The sequence below is a fragment of the Vombatus ursinus genome, unplaced genomic scaffold (assembly GCF_900497805.2).
Source record: "Vombatus ursinus unplaced genomic scaffold, bare-nosed wombat genome assembly UNPS02014807.1, whole genome shotgun sequence".
Classification (NCBI taxonomy): domain Eukaryota; kingdom Metazoa; phylum Chordata; class Mammalia; order Diprotodontia; family Vombatidae; genus Vombatus; species Vombatus ursinus.
In genome coordinates, this window is record NW_020954585.1 from 49,053,856 (window position 1) to 49,076,237 (window position 22,382).

At 35.2% G+C, this 22,382-nt stretch overlaps 1 protein-coding gene across 3 annotated transcripts in view; it reads right to left on the reverse strand.

Moving 5' to 3' along the window:
- SDK1 (sidekick cell adhesion molecule 1) overlaps positions 1 to 22,382 on the reverse strand; it is a 1,114,226-nt gene that overhangs the window by 728,829 nt on the left and 363,015 nt on the right. For all 3 annotated transcript variants that reach the window (XM_027874762.1, XM_027874760.1, XM_027874761.1), the window contains exon 3: positions 6,145 to 6,304. In XM_027874762.1, the coding sequence (XP_027730563.1) occupies positions 6,145 to 6,304 (160 nt within the window). The remainder of the gene's footprint in view (positions 1 to 6,144; positions 6,305 to 22,382) is intronic.

The window sequence follows — 22,382 nt, forward strand, 5'->3', positions numbered from 1 at the left end:
AGTGAATGGCAACATGATATAGTAGAAAAAGTAGTGGAGTCAGGGGATACTTGAATTAGAATTCCGTCTTTGGTGCTTAATATCTGTGTAATCATGGGCAAGTCAGACAAGAGGCATCACAGTAGAGTGGACAAGGCACAGGAAGACTTGGATTTAAAGCCCACCTTAGGTATTTAATACTCATGTGAGTAAGTAAGTAACTTCTCTGTGCCTAAGTTTTCTTCCTATAAAATAAAGGAGTTGGACTTGATAATCCCTAAAGTCATTTCCTGATTGAAATCTAATGATCCAAATATGGAAACGAACCTAGCATGTAAATGAGATATTTTTGTCAACAATGCTGTTAGTACTCAGGACCAACACAGCAGGATAGATGGGACATAAAAAGCTGTCAAGTCCAACTACAACCTGACTGAGAATTCCTTCTGTAGCCGCTTCAGCAAATGACTACACACTTTCTTAAAAAGAACTACAAAGAATACGTTTCATCTTGAGTATTTTCAATACTCTCGATTTTGTCTTGTTTTGTTTTGTATTTTTTGGTTTTGCTTTTAAAAGACTATTAAAATCTCTATTTCTGAGAAGGCAAAATACCCATGTCACTATTCAACTAGAACTTTATGGATTTCTTCTTTAAATTTCAAAGTAGTAACATAAGAATACTAGATCTTCAGAGCTATACAACCTTGGTTCTGGGATTTAATTATTCTTCCTATTATAACAAAGAAATCTGCCTCTAGCCATAAGAAAGTCTTGAACTAGATATAATTTGAATTTAATGTGCAAAGGGTGACTAGAGGAAGAGATGCATACTTTTTTTAAAAGGACATTTTACTGATTCTAATGCATAAAATGATTTATTGTGAATGTTATTTCACGGAACAGGCATAAAAACACCCAAATTCACCTATGCAAATTGGATTAAATCCTTGAACTGCTGCCAAGATGACACTATAGTCACTGGTGCTTAAAAAAAAGTGGTCCTATCATATTGAAAGTAATATAAAATTTAGAAATATAATGAAAATTTTTTGAGTTCAAAATAGATTACCAAGAAAGTATTCATTTGTATTCTTTGATTTCAACACATATGGGTTGCTCCATTGATAACACCAAGAAAATAATTTTTTTAATTCTGATTTATGATCAAATTGAATTCAGTTCAGTTCAACAGACTTTTATTAAGCGCCTAGTACGTGCCAAGTACTGTACTTGGTAGCACTGGAAATAAAGACAAAAACAAAAGAAAAGTTCCTTCATTTCAGGATCTTAAAATCTACTGAGGATATTCAACATGTTTACAGATGAGTAAATAGAAAATATATAAAAAGTAAAGACAAAATAATTTTTGAGTAGAGTAGGACAATAAGAACTGGGAGGGGAGGAGAACAGCAAGTACTCTAATTTGGCTGGAATGTAGAGAGTGAGAGAGAGAATATTATGTGATCAGTATGGAAAGATGGACCAGAGGAAAATTAGGAAAGATTTTAAATGACAGTCAGAGGAGTCTGTAACTTCCTCAAGAAGCCTACAATGGCTTACCACTGCCTCAACACTTGGGGAATGACATAGTCACTGTGTGCTTTAGTAATACCATTTGCAGGATGAATTGGAGAGATTGGAAGAAAGGAGATCAATGAGGAGGCTGTGAAAGCATTCTAGGTGAGAAGTAATGAACTAGTGTGGTAGTTACATGGATGGAGAGAAAGGTAAAAGATTCCAAGAAATGTTGTGGAGGTAGCCTTGACAAGATTTGGCAACTGGTCGAGGGAAAGAGAAGAATTAAAGATGATACTGAGATTGTGAACCTGAATGACTGGAAGGACAGTGGTGTCCTTGACAGAAATAAGGAAGTTTAGAAGATGGGAGAGTTTGGGAGGAAAGAGACTGAATTGTGCTTTGCACTTGCTGAGTTTTGAGTTCAAAATGTCAAAGAGGTTGTTGGTAATGCTGCTCAGGAGAGAGACAGGGATCCATAGTTCTGGAAGTCATGTGTAAAGAGGTTATAATGAAAACCATGAGCATTGATAAGGAAAAGGGTAGAGACAGAAAACAAAAGGGAGTGCAGAAAAGAGTACAGTCACATTTGGGTCCTACAGGAATTTGGCCACCAATCATTCTTTTATTCTCATGTATCTTCAATCTGGACCTTTCCTCTGGCTCCTTCCTTTCTGACTATGGACATTATCAGAACTCCTAAATATTAAAAATAGCTTTCTCTCCATCTCCTAGGAAAGTTAGGGAAGGGAGAAGGTTTGGGTCTGGGAATGAGAAAAAATAATGAATTCTATTTTGGACTTTAGTTGAGGCAGCTAGGCAGTGAAGTGAAGGGAATTCTTTGCCTGTAGTCAGGAAGATATGAGTTCTAATCTCAGAAACTTACTAGTTATGTGACCCTGGGAAAGTCATTTAACCTTCATCTGCCTTGTATTCCTCATCTGTAAAATGGAGACAATAGTATCTACTTCCCAAGATTGTTGTGAGGATGAAATGACATGACATTTGTAAAGCACATGGAATACCTTAAAACACAATAGAAATGCTAGCTGTTATTTAGATTGAGATGGCTATGGGATATAAAGATGAAGATGTATAAAAGGTAACTGATTACATGGGACTGGACTGTAGAAGAAAGATGAAATTTGAAAATGGGGATTTGAAAGTCATCTGTAGAAATAATGATAATTGAACATATAGAAACTTATGAGATTCTCAAAAGCAAGCATGTATAGAAAAAAGAAAATAGGAGAGGGTCTAGGACAGAGTACTGATTTAAAATCATGCAGAGAGCATGGGACATGGATGATAACCCAGCAAAAGAGTCTCAGAAGGAATAGTATGACAGGTAGGAAAAGTCATGAAGACCTGCGGGGAAAAAGTTTCTAGGAAGAGGGAGCAAACAATAGTTTTGGAAGTTGAACAGTGAACAAGAAGGATAGGATCTTAGAAAAAGAGAAGATTTAGCATTTAAAATTACAATTTTTTCTAAAATAATATGAGCTCAATTTAGTAGGTAATCAATTCATAAATAATCTATGGAAAAGTACATAAATATTTCCTATGACAGTTAAAGATGTTTATTTCAAAATAATTTACAAAAAAATCAAACCAAAACTTTTAAACAATTTATACCGGAAAAAGTGAAACTAGCATATTTGATGGATCAGCTTATTAATTAATAGATATTAAGTAAATGGTAGTTTTCTGCTTGCTCTGTAGAATTATATCAATTTTAATGGAAACTGAAAAGGTTTTCAGTATTGGTCTAGTTACAGTTCTATTTCCACAGGATCAACCTGGCTATGATTGGAGATTTTCATGATTAGATTGGATCCAAGCTAAGGTCAATTTTTCTAATGTAGTAACTCTTTAAGACCATCGGCTAAGATGTAGAAAAGTTGCAGTCTTCATTGCTCGACAGAGAACCTACACTTACAAAATCACAGATTCTTAAAGTATTAGGTCAAACAAACATTTGCAAAGATGCATGCCCACTGTGGGTAAACTCCCAGTGTGGTCTCCACTAATGCAGGTCACAACCTATTTATGACTTATAAATTAATCCTAAGGAATTGTCTGAAGCACAGAGAGGGATGAGACATGCGTAGGGTCACATTTCTACTAAGTTTTTTTTGGGGGGGGGTGTAATTTATAAACAGGTCTTCCTAAATTAAAGCTGATATACTATCCACAATTTCATTGTGCTTTTTATTGATGCAACTAATAATAAATGACAGTTATGTAGAACTTTAAGCTTTATAAACCTCTATACATAAATTACCTTATTTAATCCACACAAAATCCTTTGAAGTAGGTACAATTAATTACATTTTACAGATAAGCAAAGTGGGCCTGAGGTTATGTGACTTGTCCACGAACATATGTAATATATCATATAACACACATTATATATTATGTCATATATAAAATATGCACATATATAACCTATGTCTTTAGTCTAAAGAAGAAATTCAATTCATTTGTGGATTATTCAAAGAAAATTCAAACCCTAGGAGAGGTTTATAATTTTATTATAAGTATAAACAAAACATAATTATGAAAATTAATTTCCTGGGAGAAAATAAACATATAATGAGCTTTAAAGTCAAATTATTTTTGGATTATACACTGTTATAGATTATTCACACCACTGGTCCCTTCCATTGGATGAGGTAGTCAAGAATTTTCTGCATTTCAATTCCTTTCCTCCTGGGTACTATTTTCAAAATCTTTAATCATTTGTATCCCTCTTTTTTGAGTACAATTTTTTAACATCCTTACTAATAAATGGCCTCAAAACCAGACCAAAGGCTTGACAATGCAAAGTCAGCTATATTAAAAGGTATTTTTGTAATATTTAATGTTATACCAGAAGCTAAGTTATAATATTTAAAGCTATTTTAAAATATCACATCTCAGCTTATATATTTCATGTGAGATTGATATTTACACACACACACACACACACACACACACAAAATACAACACATGTTCACAGTCTGAGAAGGGTTCTACCTATGCCTTCTCTTTTCCTTTGCAGAAGTTCCTGAGGTCCACAGCTGGGCCAATCAGATATTTATGTCTATAAGTTTCATCATTCCAATCCCCTAAAACCTAATGGTGCACCTTCCAGATGACTCTGGAGAAAGGACCGACAATCTCTCAGGCGATCTCTACAGAGATCACCAGGTTTACTTCATCTGGGCCCATTACACCCCCATTAGACTACGAGCTCCTTAAGATCAGGGATTGATTTTATCGTTGTTGTTGTTGTTTGTGTGTTTGTTCTGCCTTTCTTTGTATCTGAGTGGATAGCACAGTGTCTGACATTTAATAAATGCTACCTAACTGACTGACTGAATAGACCTAGACCTCTGGCCCACCCATCAAGGAATAAGTTCCCCAAGGATACATACTTGGCTTTTCCATTTTCTTTCTCTGCCCTCTTCTGTTAGACTTGCTCAATAATAGCTCCTCACTAACACAAATACTTCTAGGAGCCAGAACTCATGCCTATAATACAAATGATCACTGCCAGGTTTAATATTCTTATAAAGTATTGCAAGGTACTGGAAATTAGGGGAAAATGAATACTGAGCTACAAATGCTATATCTTATTCCAGCTATTCTCAGTCTTAACATCCCAATACTTTTAATACATATGAGCATCAAAGACAGGAACAGGCTCTATACCTCTGATGTCATTAGTACAGAAAAAAACCCAGATGAGGAGAGGCACTGAGAGATTAAGTGATTTACCTAGGATCACAAAGCCAAAATAGGTCAGGACCTAAACCTAGGCCTTCCTGACTCCAAAGCTATATTTCTATGCATCTCCTCATGCCAGTGTCAGATTACCTTAAGATATTTTCTTTAAACAGCAGTATTATATTGATGACTAACATACACTTTTGGCATCCTGGTATATTTGCATAAGTCACTTATGTTGAATATTTAAAAAGCATATAGAATGGTAATCTAAATGGTTAAAAAGCATTGAACTTTATAAGATTTAAGTATAAACAGTGTCGGCAGTGAAGCAAGAAAGGAATGGATAGCAGACACTGGGAAGTGTCGATAATGGCCACTGTATAACCTTTCTTTCCCCCCAACTACCAAATTTTTTTCACATTTAATCCTGAAGCTCAGAATTGATGCTTTGCCCATTTCCTTGCTCCCTGTATTCTACCTTTTCCCATTCTGACATCTGATACATAGGAAAGTTGTACTTATTGACAACTGCAGGATCCTGAAGATGCTGACCTAATCATCAATAATGGAATATTCTGATTAAGCATTCACGCTTATTGAGGTCTTACAGTGCTTCAGGGTTACTATGGTTAGTATCTATTGCCACAGTAACCAAGTCTATCATGAAAGAGTGTGTTTTTGCATTTCTCCATGCCTATATGTCACTTTTGCTACGTAAACGTTTATGAAAGAAGTACTAACAGACTTGTCCAAAAATAATGACGTTTCCCTAAGATAAATGATATAAGAAAAATTTATCAATTCTAATTACACATTTTTATCCATTAGAAATGCAATGAAATATTTTCCACTTTTTGTATCGTTATAGTAAACAAGTCAAATATTCTAAACATATAAACTCTAACAAAATTTTATTTCTAAGTAATCAATTACTTATATTCGCTGGTATAGGTGGTGATTTCATTGTCATTACACATCCATTTGAATTCCAATGGCCAACTCCCTTCAGCAAGGCAAGTGAGTACAAGGCGATTCCCTTCCAGATGAATCTGGGGTAAACCTGGTTCAGTCTTGAAATATGGTGCAACATCATCTGAAACAGACCAAAGGCAGAAACATTCAATTAAATACAAACATGGAAATAACACTGTCACAAATAACAAAGTAATTCTTCTACAAGCACCTAAAAATGAAAGTAAATCTGATAGTTTTATGTAATGAAATATTGAATAACCTGGAAAACTCCCTTAGAAATATGCAGTTAATGTCTCCACAGGGTTAAAGCCTAATGAACTAAAAGTATTTGGCATGCTGATTCTGTTGTTGCTGGCTTTTTAGTCTTTTCTCATAATACTGATTCAGCAGTTGGATATAACTGGCAATATTTCAAACTAATGCTTTGACTAGTCATGACCCAACTAATATTGTTAATCAGTAACACAAAAACATAACTTCTCATGAAATAACTTTGCAAGGAGAAGTTAGTGACATAGCAATAATTTACAAATGGGAGATATTTTCATAGCATCATAGATTTAAGACTGTAAGCTGCTTATATAATATCTAGTCTAATTTTTATTTTGCATATGAAGAAACTGAGAAACAGAATGCTTAAATTACTTGCCCATGTAGCAGAACCATGATTTAAACTTAGATCTTATGATTCGAGATCCATTGTTTTTTTTTTTTTTGTTTGTTTTTTGTTTTTTTGCTTCACTGTGATTTTTCCAGAGACTACAAAATTCGGACTTCAAATATAAAAAGAACAGGGAGATGGAGACAGAAAGATACAAAGAAGAAGACAGAAAGGGAAAGAGATAAAGAGAGAGATTCAGACAGGTTAAAAATTGTAGAAATTTATCCTACAGGGAGACAGAGGAACACCTCCACATGTAATTTCACGGCACTGCCCCAGACATACTCAGCAACTATTTTCTGATTTGCCAGAATATCTTTATGAACCAGGTAAGACAAAGGCATTAAGTAGGGTCAGGCAGGGAGGAACCACCTTCCATAAGCAAGAGGTTCACAGGGCATAATGAAAGGTTCTGCTATAATGTGACTTTCTAGACATCTCTATACAATGCTGCTTACATTCAGGCCATCCTCCCTACTTTGTCCCTGACCTTACAATCTCAGATGCCCTCCCCTCTTGGGTCCAGTTCCAATAGGTAAACTTTTTCCTTTTTCTTGCCAGGAACCAGGTCTCCATGCCACTTCCTGGCCATCCTCACATCATGCCACTCTTTCTATTGACTTCCCTCCCTTTCTAACTCCACTTTATGTATTGTCTTTCCCCATCAGAATATAAAGTTCCTTGAGATCAAGGACAGTCTTGCTTCCCTGTATTTGTATATTCAATACTTAGCACAATGCCTGGCACTTAGTAATTGCTTAGAAAATTCTTTATCATTAACCCCCAAAAGCAGCATTTTTGCCTCTAATTTAGATGGTACAAAATCTGAACATCGTATATTTCTGTCATTATTGATTGTGTTTGCATTCTTTCTCCCTTTCAAAGAAATTTGACTTCAAAGTTTAAAAAGAAAACCTGAAAAAAGTAATTAGGACTTGGTTCTATAAAACAAAAGATGAAACAAACAGTTTTCCTCTTGGGAGAGAGGTTAGGAACTAAGGATGTCAAATGTTTCATATGTGATCATATCTGTTGCTTTGTTGGTTGGATAACTGTTTTTCTTTGTTACAAGGGATGGTTCCATGAGTATGAGGGAAGTATAAAGGGAAAAGACTGTAATATTTAAAAAAAAAAACAAGCAATAAAGGTATCAGTTTTTAAAAATGGAAAACAGTACAAGGATATGTAACTTATGACAATCCATCTTTCATTTAATTTGTTTCTTTCAACAAATGTCAGTACCATATAAAATTAAAATGTCTTAAACTGATGAAACTAGGTTATAGTATCCACTTTGTCATTAATTAATGATGTTAAAATTGACCGTGGGTAAGTCACTTATTCTCTTGGAGCTCATTTTCCTAATCTATAAACTGAGAAAACTAAACTCCATAATATCTAAGGCCCTTTCTAGCTTTAAAATTTGATGATTCTATGTTTTCTTAAATCAACCAGAGGTCCCTGAATGAGAGTTTTCTTCTCAAAGATTACATACAGAGTTTTTCAGCATTATTTTCCTGGAATTCTTACTTAGGTAACCTCTAAGTATAGACATTTCAAGATTATCATTTTTTAAATAATTTATTTTTAGTTTTCAACATTCACTTCTATAAGATTTTGAGTTTTAATTTTTCTCCCCCTTACTTCTCTTTCCCCTCCCCAAGAAAACGTGCAATCTGATAGAGGTTCTACCTGTACATTTATATTAAGCATATTTTCACATTAGTCATGATGTAAAGAAGAATTAGAACGAATGAGACGAACCACAAGAAAGAAGAAATAAAACAAAATAACAAAAAAAAAACCAACCAAAAAAAAGGAGAGCAAATAGTATGCTTCCATCTGCATTCAGACTCCATGGTTCTTTTTCTGGATGTGGATAGCACTTTCCATCATGAGTCTTTGGAGTTATCTTAGATTCTTGCATTACTGAGAAGAACTAAGTCTATCAAAGTCAGTCATCATACAATGTGGCTGTTACTGTGTACAATGTTCTCCTGGTTCTGCTTATTTCATTCAGCATCAGTTCATATAAGTCTTTCCAGGTTTTTCTGAAACCATCCTGCTCATCATTTCTTATAGCACAATAGTATTCCATTCATATACCACAACTTGTTCAGTCATTCCTCAATTGATGAGTTTACCCTCAATTTCCAATTCTTTGCCACCAACAAAAAGAGCTGCTATAAATATTTTTGTACATGTGGGTCCTTTGCCCTTTTTTTATGATCTCTGGGATATAGACCTAGAAGTGGTATTGCTGGGTCAAAGGGTATGTAGAATTTTATAGCCCTTTGAGCACAGTTCCAAATTGCTCTCCAGAACGGCTAGATAAGATTATCATTTTTTAAAAAAAGAAATGAAAGTCTAGAAGGATTTTAACAGTCACACAATAAATGGTTTCCTGTTTATATTAGATAAGCATGGCCTAGAAAACTGAAATAACACATACACAGAGTTTAGGTACTTTACCTGAGGGGCTTTTTACTAGTATGTGTTGATAATAATACACCATCACAACAGCTAACAATAGCTGTTTTCATTAACAATAGCTTAATCACTTGGCATGTATATTACATTATTTCAGGCTATATTTTACATGTATCCTTGAAGTTTCTTCTGCCAAGTCACTGTTCAATTTTCCTTTTAACTTGCCATGTATTGTAACTGGAATCATCCATTCTTCTCACCTAAACAGGCCAATAAAGCTGAACTGCAATAGATATGGTTTTGATACCTAGGGATTTACTGAGCTATAGACCCTTATTAATGTCCTGCCATTTGTACTATATTTAACCGGCGAACAAGTAATGGCACTTCTTATAGTTCCAATGACCTACAAGAGCAACTCATAAAAAATATATCATTTTGAAAAGAAAAAGCCTGAAGGCAGATATTCAGAAGTTTAAATTTTGTTTTACTAGTAACATACCTTTGTCAATTTAATATATTATATGAGGTGTCTAAATGAAAATGATGCCCTATATTATTCATACAGTGGAAATTATTCACTGAACGCAGACTATTAGACTCTTTAGAGCACAGTGATCCACTAGGGAAAAATCTCCTTTAGCTAAGTTAGTAAATAGACTCAGGTCTTGACAGGAATAGAAAATGTTAGGATTATAATCCCCATAAACATAACATAACATAGGAGAGATAGATAAGAGAGATCCCCATAAACATAACATTTAACATGAGAGATAAGAAGACAACAATGTCAGTGTTCTAAATAGGTGAAAATTATTTTCACAAGTGTTTCAGTATTCATTCAAGAAACTAAAAGCACCTACTATGCATGCAAGTCAATGTGCTATGGACAGAAAGAAATACAAAGACAAAAAGCAAGATGCTTGCTCATGATGTTTATAATCTAGTAGAAGAGGTAAGATGAAAACTCAAATAAACATAATATCAAACAAAATATTCTAAGTGAATACAAGTTATTAATTTTATTCTCACAACAACCCTGAGAAATATTTCCTATTATTATGCCCATTTTACAGAAGAGGGAACTGATGTAGAAAGGTTAAGTGATTTCCCAGAATGAGGTCGCTATCAAGTGTCTGGAGCAGGATTTGAATTCAGGTCTGACTAACTTCAGAGCCAGGCTCTATCCACTGTGTCACATGCTACCTTTCAATTCAGCAGATTTTAGTTAAATGCCTGCAATGCAAGGCACTAAGTTAGGTGCTAAGAATACAAAAACAAAGATGAAAAACTTTATGAGAAAGTGATATTTGAGATAAGACTTAAAGAATAATAAGATTCCAACAGACAAAAAACAAACAAACAAACAGGAAAGAAGGTTTTTTTCCAGGCAAACAGAATAATGTCAGTAAAAGCATAGAGATAGGTAAAATAAGAGACTCTGTTTTTCTAAGGGTGAAATTTGGATGACTTGCAAGTAGTCCAAACCTCACTGAGAAATAGTGGGAGATAAGGCTAGAAAGGTAAATTGGAGTGAAATTATGAAAGGGGCTGTTTGGCTTATTCATTGAAAAATTGTCATTGGAAAACATCTCTCATGTATATGCCACTAGACTAGGACTATTTACCCTTTTAATCATTGACCTGAATGATGAAGTTTAAAGTATGTTCATTAAGATAGGGTCATAGATTTAGAGCTGAAAGGGACTTTATAGAATTCTTGGTTTGGGGAAAAGAGAGAAAAAAAGACAGAAGAGTAGATAGGACAATAATTCAAAATGACAATTCTGAGAAGTGGTCAGAAAAGTAGAAAAGCATTCAATAGGAAGAAATAGAAGATAACATACTTAGGGAAGAAAATAAACTGTCTAAATAAAATATGAATGACTATATATACACTAAATGAAAAACATGGGCAAAAATGAAAAGCCAACTGAATATGTCAGCAATAACAGCGACGGCCTTTTAAAGACAGATCATGCCCCTGAAATGAATAGATTGGAAAATAGTATGAACCTGCAGTGAGAAGCCAGTATTTTATTCAGCACTGGTCAGACAAAATTATGTCTCAACAGTGGACATGAAAAAAATCAGAAAAAAATTCATAGAAGAAACATAAAAATGATGAATGGGTAGGGGTGGGTAACCTGCAGTCTCAAGGCCACATATGGCTTTCTAGGTCCTTAGGTTCAGCCATTTGACTAAATCCAAGTTTTATGGAACAAATATTTTTATTAAGGGGATTTGTTCTGTGAAGTTTGGATTCAGTCAAAGGCCGCACTTGAGGACAAAGAAGGACACATTGTGGCCTTGAGGCCACAAGTTCCCCACCCCTAGTAGAGGACATTAGGAAGCATAATTAATGGAAGTGAACTCAATACCACAAAAATTAATGCAGCACCTACTAAGTACAAGGCACTATGCTAGTTACTAGAAATGAAAAATAATACTGTCTCCGGATCCATTTAGCAGGAGATGAGGCATTTACATAAATAACTAGACTTTAAATTAGAACACAATTAAATGCATATGATAGATTAAAAATGACTCAAGTGTTCAATGAGGGATGAATTGCTTTTACCTAGGGGGATCAGAGAAGACTTCATGAAAGTGGCATAATAGGACATAAAATTTAGAATTTAAAGAGTCCTAGAAATTATCTAATTCAAACCTCTCACTGTAGAGATTTTTTTAAATGGAGTACGAGATACCTTAAGTCACTTGCCTAAGATCACAATCTAACAAGCAGCTGAAGCATTATTTTAAATTAAGTCTCGTAGAACTCTTGCCACTATACCACAATATCTCCATGGGACCTTGAAATAAAATGATTCAATTAGGTAGTGACATGGAGTGGGGAGGGGAGATACTCTAAGGATAGGAAGAACAATTCATTTTGTTAGGAGTATAACCTATATGGGGAAGTATTGTGAAAAATGGCTGAAAGGTAGATTGGAGCTAGACTGTAGAAGACCTTGAATGCCAGTGTAATGAATTGTTATTTAACTTGATAGGCAACAGAGAGCCACTAAAGGTTTTTGAGAAAGGTGATGGCTTAACTAGATCTATACAGTGCTCCAATTATTTCAGAAGTGATGTGAAGGAAGGCCTAGAGAAAGGGGAGACTAGAGGTAGGTATATCAGTAAGGAAGCTATTACAATAGTTAAGACAGGAGGCAATGAGGGCCTGAATTAGGGTGCTGGACTTTAAAAGGAGGGAATAGGTATAAAACATATCAGAGACAGAAACAACAGAGCTTAGAAACAGATGAGAGGGAAATATAAAGAAAATAATTAACAATGATTCTAAGACTTTGAAATAAGCCGTGAGAACTATGGAATCTCATATATATATATATACATATGTATATATGTGTATGTATGTATGTATGTATGTGTGTATATATACACACACTCACACACAGAGATATGAATGTGTATTTGTGTATTCCTACCTGTGATATCAACTTATGGCCCTGTCTGAAAACAGCTAGATGAAATAATTTCTTAAGTCTACTATTATATAGAAGCCATTGTGTAATAAATTGACTTTTAAGATCACTCAGTGAATATGTGAGTCACCTTCTATCTGTGAGGTAGAAGAAATTCTTTCCTTTTATCTAATGGATTTGAGCCATCATTCTATTCAATACTACTATGGAATTGTTATATGGTAAGCAGCTAAGAGATTCAGAATCCTGCCAACGGGAGCATAACTACTGCAGCAAATTCACTTCTTCCTATCTGGTCAAGGTAAAATCTCTATCCCTCATAAGGCCGTGGATTCAACACATTTTTATGAACCAGCTATGATTTTCAGTTTTCAATAGCCGTCTTTAGATAGCACCAAAATGCAGCCAGATTGGAGAAAGTATGTACAGAGTAGCGTAAGCGTGATGGATTGAGAGACCAATATGCAAGATGGCTATAAGATGAGAAGACAGCAAAGGCATGGAAAAATTCTCAGACTTTATTAATGGAAAAAAAAGTTGATTAAGAAAACAAAAACTTACCAACTACTAAGTCTACTCTCCCATCTATACAAAATCTTTATAAGAATCATCTATATGTAAATCAAGGGCATCCTCAATGACAGTTTGATTAGTAAGAAGCAAGTACGCTCTTACAAGAGATATTCAAATGTGAACTACATCTCTAACATTTCACAATTAAACACACAAAGAATTTAAGATGCCATCGGGGTTGTTATTTGTTGATAATGGGAAAAAATACACATTTGACTCAGTAGAACAAAATGCCATTGCCTAATGCTTTTTGTAAAAAGGTATTCACACATAACAATCATTCATGATTCCTTGGAATATATAACAGCAGAAATAGCAATAATGTAACAGCAAAAATAACCCTGTTCAATGACCTTCTAATCGTAAACATCAGGCAAGGCATAAAATAGAAAAATGTATGTTCACAAAGGTTATTTGCCATTGTGATAAAGGAGATTCAGCAAAGTCTGAGTCAAAGAGTCAATCCTTTTGAATGGTGAAGTTCTCCAGATTGTTCCTGTTTGGAGATAACATTGCACTGATTGCACCAGTCCCCAGAGCTTCCTAGACATCTGTCATCACTCGAAAGAGTTTGGCCTGACCATCCACAGAATAAGAACCTAAATGAAGGTCTACTGCCCAGATTTCAATATGCATATGGATGGGCACCCTATACAGTTCATCTGTCAGTATTCTCATCTGGGATGGACAGCAAAGATGACAATAAGTTGTACTCATATTTGATCGAGAAAAGAGAGTTAAGTATTTTGGGTAAACTGCAAAGTTCCTTTAATGAGCCCAAGATTCCCATTAAAGCAAAGGTCCATCATTTTAACACTAAAACTCTAACAGTTTTTCTATATGGCAACAAAAAAATGGAATATAATTGCCTCTTAAAAAGTTATCTCACAGAGGACAATGGAGAGGTATATGCTATGTGTGATCTAGCTACAACCTATAATCCATGAGCTCACTTTCTACTTTCCATCTGGAGCTCTGCTTGGTTTGAAGTCAACAAAGCAAGATGCCCTTCCCAGGACAAGCCATTAGCTCAGCTTTGTATGCCTTCTCACCCTGCTCAACTTCCTCTTCTCTTTGATTACTGGGCTCAAGGATAGAGCAATCAACTCTTCCCAAAACTTTACATTAGAGAGAGCAGAGATCTGGACTTTCCAACTAATTCTCTTCTTTCCAAATGTAGCTCTACTTGGCTGGAACTCCACAGAACATGATGCACCTGGACCAAGTAACCCCCTGGTAGATCTCCTCTTCCCTCATCCTTCCAACTTTTTTTTGTGTGTTGTCTTCTTCCATAAAATTGTAAGCCACTTGAGGGCAGGGATGGTCTTTTTCTTATTTGTATCACCAGCACTTGGCACAGTACCTCACATTTATTAAGTAGAAGATGTAATAAATATTTATTGAATTCAGTGAGAAACTATAAAAAACAGGAGTAAAAAGACAACACCAAGGAACTGTATAAGAATCGAAAGGAAAATATGATTTGGCCACAATAAAAGATCAAAGTAGACAACAAAAGAGATCCATGGATACCCTGGTGATATTAGGGAAAATCAAGGAAGGCATCCAACACTTTGTGTGTACTTACTGTGGTGAATTTATGGTTGCTCTGGACAAAAGTAGCACATGATTGGCTATAATATCGGAGAAAATTCCCAATCTATTTAAGTATGTTTTCCTTCATTGATATAGACAATTGTAATTCTTCTTGAGATTACCAAATGCCAGGCTACTTTTATTATTTTTAAAGGCACAGTTGGAAAGATCAACCACTTGACATCAATGAAGCCAAAATTCAGAAAGTATTTTGTAATGAAGCTGAGACCCTCTCAACTATAGTAATCTCAGTATATTCAATACCTGGCCTTTTTCTTCTTCATTGTAAAATAATAACAAAAAAGAAAGGATAACCACACTCCATTTAGCAGTAGAAACAGTTGTACTATAAACAGAGGGAGCTTCAAGCATACAAATCTCAAATGTTCCAGTAAAGTGACAATGAAATTTATTAAGCTATCATAATCAGAACCATCAATCAGGTTAGAGTCCAACAGAGGAAGGATTAGAAATCTCAGAATGAATGGTGCAATCAGGATGAGCAGGACCTTACATTATTACACTGCTTTTTAGACAACTGAATTTCCCAAGGTGACTAACCTTTTGGTTATAACCACTAATCTTCTTTTCAAAACTTCTTTTATATCAAATTCAAACATTTTCAAACCTTAGCTTATGAATTAGCCACCAGTTAACCATATAAAAGTTTTGTCTTTCAAATTTCACCCGAAAAGCATATCATTATTCATAATTTATAACTTTGCAACAAGCATTTCCAAAAACGTGGATAGCTAATTTTTCATGGTCATTCACTCATCCAAATTTCATCTCACATGTTCAGCATGAAAAACACTGATGCCAGGGATTCAACCTTCTGATACTGCATTTCTTCCAAAGCAATTATTCTAATCATTTATTATATAGCAATGTAATATCTGTTATATAACTATGTTATATAAGAATAGTTATGTTTATCAAGTTGATAGCTTACTAGATCCATGTATTTGAGATGCAAAATATAAACATAGACTAAATTCCACCAATTTGTGGAAGAATGATTTTGAGTTTACGTATATTAGAATCTCATTATAATTAAGGAATCATACTAGAGGTAAAAACCACCTTATAATCAAATCTTTTCTATACTTTTATAAGACTTGCTTGAAACTGACTTTAGTAACCAGCTAGGTAAGAAGGGCAGCTAGGTAGCACAGTGGATAGAGCACTGGGCTTGAAATCAGGAAGAAGCATCTTCCTAAGTTCAACTCTGGCCTCAAACACTTACTAGCTGTGTGACTCTTGGCAAGTCACCTAACTCTCTTTGTCTCAGTTTCCTCATCTGTAAAATGAGCTGGAGAAGCAAATGGCAAACCATTCCAATATCTTTGCCAAGAAAATACTAAATGGGGTCATGAAGAGTAAGATACAACTGAAAAATGATTGAACAACAAGTGCAAGATAGGGACACTACCCAGAAGTAAAACAGCTAAATGATACACAGCAGAGAGTGAGGTGAAGGGGAAAGAAGAGAATTAATGGATTTGAATGATTTACAATCAGCTCCTAAATTAGTTGTATATCTTATACAAAGACTTTATTGATCAAGTTCTTCAGAGGTATTATGACCATTTTCCAAAACTATTTTCAAATGAGTGAAATATGAGGGTGGTGAAGAAAATGATAATAATTATAACGACCTTCCACAGAGTCCTACTGCAACTCCTTGGGTTCTCCAAGGTTATGCCAGAGCTAGCAAAGCCTTAGAGAACCAAGAATCACTTCCATGCCATAATAAGGCAGGTTGTAGTCTGCTTGAAAGAATTGAGCATAGTCCCAACAACAGGAAGAATCTGTTGATGAGGATGAAGGCCAACTTAGCTAAGCATCAAGAGACACGACGACACTAGGTTAGCCATGTGGTAATAAAGTTTTTGATCATGGCAACCCATGAGTCAAAGAAAAATACAACATGGCCCTAATTCCCCTTCTGGTTCTATGGTTACTGTTACAGAATGATGGGAAAGGGGCAAAGAATATACTAAGAATCATACTTTATTTCAGCCATCTACAAATTTTAAAAGAATTGGTGGAACTCTAAATATGAAATTCTCATTCAATGCCCAAATTCTTACTAATGGAAAAGTAGGGGTCATTTAAGGAGCTTTGCAATTTTCTGAAAGCAATCTAGCTCACTCTTCTCTTGTTCAAATCTAAACCTAACTCATCATCTAACTTTGCTGGCTGTCTCATAGATCAAAGAAATCAATAAGATCTATAGACTTTCTATCCAATGCATGTTGAAATTAGAGCAATAGATTTTCTTCCTCCACCTGGTCCTTTCCATGTCTATGGTAAGGCCAAACTCCTTTGAGTGATTACATAGCTCTTCCAAGAAGGTCTGTAATGTTCCAGGGACTGGTGCAGTGAGCACAAGGCTATCTCTAAGCCAAAGCATCTGGAGGAACTCACCAACCAAAGGGAACTCCTCTTCAATTGGAATTCTTGGCTGGATTGGCTATATCATAGTGGCAAATAATCCTTGATGAACATGTATCTCCCTATTTTATGCTCTGCCTAGTTCAATATGCCTTTACATAAATAAATTCTTCTGCAAAACTCCCTATCAGCTATAGCATTGACAGAGGAAACACCAAGTAAATGAAGAAGTTTATTACTCAGATTATAGGACATAGCTCAATAGACAATCATATAGAACTTGTATGCTTGTATGTGTACATATACGTGTATACAGAGACACATACATATACACATGTCTATATACATACACACATGTATACATGGGATGGGCAGTAAAGATGGATAATGAATCAAGTTCAAAGATGGCAAAAAGAAGCAGAAGAAAACCGAATTATCTTTGGAGAAATGCAAATCTCTTTTAATAACCCCAAAGTTTCTTTTTTTTCTTTTTTTTTTTTGGTGAGGCAGTCAAGGTTAAGTGACTTGCCAGGGTCACACAGCTAGTAAGCTTCAAGTGTCTGAGGCCAGATTTGAACTCACATCCTCCTGACTTCCAGGTCAGAGCTCTATCTACTGCACCCCCTAGCTGCTCTCATAACTCTAAACTGTCCATAAAAGAAAATGAATATCTCTTTAATTCTAACATTCTACTAGTGCTTCTATATGACAAAATAAAAACATGGAAGTACAATAATTTCTAAAGAATTAATAATAATCATACAGAGGTCAATGATAAGGTACAAGGTAGGTATGAGCAAGCTGTAATATGTAACTAATGAGGAAATATGAATAAGAATGAGGAGTAAAATAAGACATAATTGGATGACAGGAAAAAAAGATGACTCGTCATTTAGTGAAGGTAAGGGGTGACAGGTGGACAATCAAGAGTACTAGAGTACTTCACTGGTACTCTTCAAAAGTCAAGCCCTCCAGCAAATTGATGAACTTTTGGAAGATCAAAGACATGCAATAGGCAAGCAGGCATAGTTCAAACATACAAAGTTAGAGGGGACTCTCAAATTGATGAGATCACAAATCCATTGGAGTCTATAATGAAACAAATGAAACAAAATGTATCTTACTTTCTACATGCCCATTGTTCTCCTGTTAAACCAATGAATAATCAAATTCTAGGATGGATAGTAACTATAATTTATTTAAAGTATAACTGACATTTTAAAAATCAAAGGCTGAAATTAAGTAACAACTTATTATGATGCTGGAAAGTACTGTACAAAATTACTAATATGGAAATAAGTTTTACATGTTTGCACATGTTTAAGCTATATCAAAGTGCTTACCATCTGAGGAAGGGGGGTGGGAGGAATAGAATTTGGAACCCAAAACTTTAAAAAAATGTTTAAAAAAATTCATGTCCAACTGGGAAAAGATAAAATATTATTTTTTTAAATTGTGTTCACATTGCTAGATACTTCTTATATACTCTTAAGCCATGTAATGCCGAAAGTTATGAACTAAGATTGCCCTCTATCTAGTTTTTACTCAGATTGAAATTCAGGAGCTGCACCAAAATTCAGAACAATCCCTACCATGGTAGCAGTCACAATCTTAGCTTCAAACTGAAATACAACAAACTGAAAACATATCTAGTCCTGTTCCATTTTACAAATACAGGCAGTTTTCTACTTACAAATGATAAATAAATGCAATTCACACATGCCATTAGTAGCAATGACATCTGAGTTCTCCTCTCAATGTACTTTTTTCTTCTCCACTCTAAAAGATTAATAAAAACAGAACTTTGTTTTGTGAACAGGCTATTTCTATCAGAAAAAAAACGCACATAACCGATTTACAAGTGAACTTTTGGAAAACAGTCCATTCTTAAATTGAGGACTTAAAGTGTTGGTGTCAACAAAAGAAAGAGGCTGCCTAAATCTGTAAATGGTTGAAGAAAGGGTCCCAAGGCAAATTAATGCTTAGGGCCAAGAATTTAGACTAATACTACTTCCTCATCCACATATTACCATAAAACAAAATAAAAATAAAAAAATATTCTTATGAAAAACAAAGAAAAGCTAAGGTGAGAATCTGAAGACATCAAAAATATCCTTTCTACAATCAAGAGTGACAAATTCAAAATTACATTTGAAATTCCTAGATCTCATAGCAAGCAATGACCATTGTATCTTCACAAGACTAATAAACAAACCTTAAAAGTGCTCCAAGTTATGAATAGTTATTCTGTCTTGGTATTTAGATTTCTGCATGAGGAAACAGGAAAAAAAGGAATCCATAAGATTCCCATAGTTTGCTAGTTACATTCAGTCAGTTGGGAAGTCAAACTGATTATCTCTGTTTTCTCTGAAATCAATGAGAATTAACAGCATATTTAGAGAAACTCACAGGGTAAACTTACCCTTCCAACATTTTCCCCTAAGAAAGCATTCAGCTATTCAGTGAGATTAATCTACGGTGGAACCGATGGCAGAAAAATAAATGGCTGCATTTATGTACTGGTTTGATCCTGTACTGTGCTAATCTATTTCAACACATAAATTAATAAGAAATAAAGGCAGTAGGATAAAAGCAATTCCCCTGTTTCTCCAAACCTAAATAAACTTCTAACCAACTAATGTTTTATTTCAAACTAAATAGCACCCTAAATTTTTACTTCTTTTTATCATAGTGAAAAAGTCTGACCAAGTATCCTACAAAATTAAGGGTGAACTTCTTTATAAAAAAAAAGTAGCTGACATCATATTAAATTCATTACAATAAAGTGTCCACATTTTCATCTAAATAATCATTAATATGTATAGCAGACTAAATAAAAAGCCAAAAATGCCAAGGAGATAAAAGTTCAAAGGCTTCTTGTGCTTAGGAAATGGTACTGACTGGTGAGTTTACGAATTAGTTAATGTAAAATCATTTTTTTTAATGTTAAAGCATTTATCAAGCATTTTCTAGTAGTGCTAAGCACTGAACTAAACTGTTGATAAACACATAAAATTAATGAGTTTTCACCCTCAAGAAACTTGCATTCTAACAGGAGGAGGCAATACACAAAGGGAATGGTGGGCAGGGAGGAAGCATTTTGCTGTAAAAAGTTCACAGGGATGGTAAGTGGGGCTACTAGGGAATCAAACACATATCAAACTAAGAGCAGGAACAATCAGGACTACTCCCACAGTGATGAACAACCCAGTAGGGAGTCAACTGGACATCACCCTCTCACCTGCATTGTCCAATTGGAAGTGGTCAGTTGGGTCCACAGTGGAGCAGCTCATAATACTCACAAGCTGTTGTTTGTCCTTCATTCTTGAGGACCATGATATCAGGAAGGTGATGCCATGACTTGTAAATGGATTGGATTTAAGTGAGGGAGAGCTGTGCAAAGCCAGCCTCACTTTCTCCTCCAGAGCCATCAGGGTCCAGTGGCAACATATAGATCACAACAACTGGAGATGGCCCTGGATGCAGTGGGAAACCTTGGCCTTTTTAAGTTAAGGGCTTTTCTAGGTCGCAGTTTGACTGAAGCAATGCCTTTTCAGTGATTAAGGCTAGGGAAGAAATAGCAAAGAATGACCTCTTTTACCTAAAAAAAAAAAAAATCAATCTGGAAGGGGTTTCTGGCCAACCTGAAACAGTTGCTATTTGCATTCACTCTTGGTCATCAGGATCCTCTGGATCTTTGAAACATTCAGAGAATCCAACCGGAGATCCAACTCACCTTTCTGCATCCAGGACCATCTCTGCTCTTCCTGATCTATATGTTGCCAGTGGACCCAGATGACTCTGGAGGAGAAAGTGAGGCTGGTTACTTTGCACAGCTCTCCCTCACTGAAATCCAATTCACTTCCATGTCATGGCATCACCTCCCTGATGTCATGGTCTTCTTTGAGAATGAAGGACAAACAGCAACCTCTGTGAGTAGAAAAGGAGTTGTCCACTGGGGACCACATTTCCAGTTGGGCAACATGGATTCCCTTTTTTCTCTTTCTTTCTTCCTTCCTTCCTTCCTTTCTTCCTTCCTTCCTTCCTTCCTTCCTTCCTTCCTTCCTTCCTTTCTTCCTTCCTTCCTTTCTTTCTTTCTTTCTTCCTTCCTTCTTTCCTTTCTTTTTTTTTAATTTTTCTTTCTTCTTTCTTTCCCTCTGTCCACATAGGGTATCACACTCTAACCTGAGGGTGCTCTATAAATATGAATGTAAATTTTAATCTTTGAAACTTTGCACAGCCCTGCCTCACTTAAATTCAATTCACTTGCATGCCATGGGATCACCTCCCTGACATCATGGTCCCCCTCAAAAATGAAAGGCAAACAGCAGCATCTAGCAATCATTAGCACAAGCCAGCTAATTTTGAAAGGAAAAGAAACTCAGAAAAGCTACAAAGAATAATAGGTACCTCAAAAGGGAATTAAGTTGAGACTGGTTCTGTGTGTGTGTGTGTGTGTGTGTGTGTGTGTGTGTGTGTGTGGTTTCTAAGACATCAAGCAAATATTATGTTGAGTCTACAGTTGATTAGAATTTCAGATAAGTTGTCTAGATTCAAGTCACAATAAGGAAAGCACTCTGTCTTCTGAAAAAATTTTTTTTAAATTAACATGTGGTAGTATATGATTAGAATAGAATTGTGGTTTATGATTGTGGTATGTGATTGTGAAGGAATACTATTGTGTTATAAGAAATAATGAGTGCTGAGTGAAGTGAGAAGAACCAAGAGAACTTCATACACAATAACAGCCACGTTGCATGATGACTAATATTGATAAACTTAACCCTTCCTCACAATACAAGGATCTAAGACGTCTCCAGAGGCCTTGTGATGGAAAATGCTATCCACCCAAAGAAAGAACTTTTGAAGCCGAATTGCTAATTTTTTTTCTCTTCTGCTGAGTTTTGTTTCCTCTTTCTGATAGTTCCTCCTATTGGTTTTAATTTCTACTTATAACTACTTTCACTAATATGAAAATATGTTTAATATGAATGTAAATGTATAGCCTATATCAGATTATGCACCATCTTGGGGAGGGTGGTGGGGAGGAAGGAGGAGAAAGATTGTGAACTCAAAAGCATATGGAA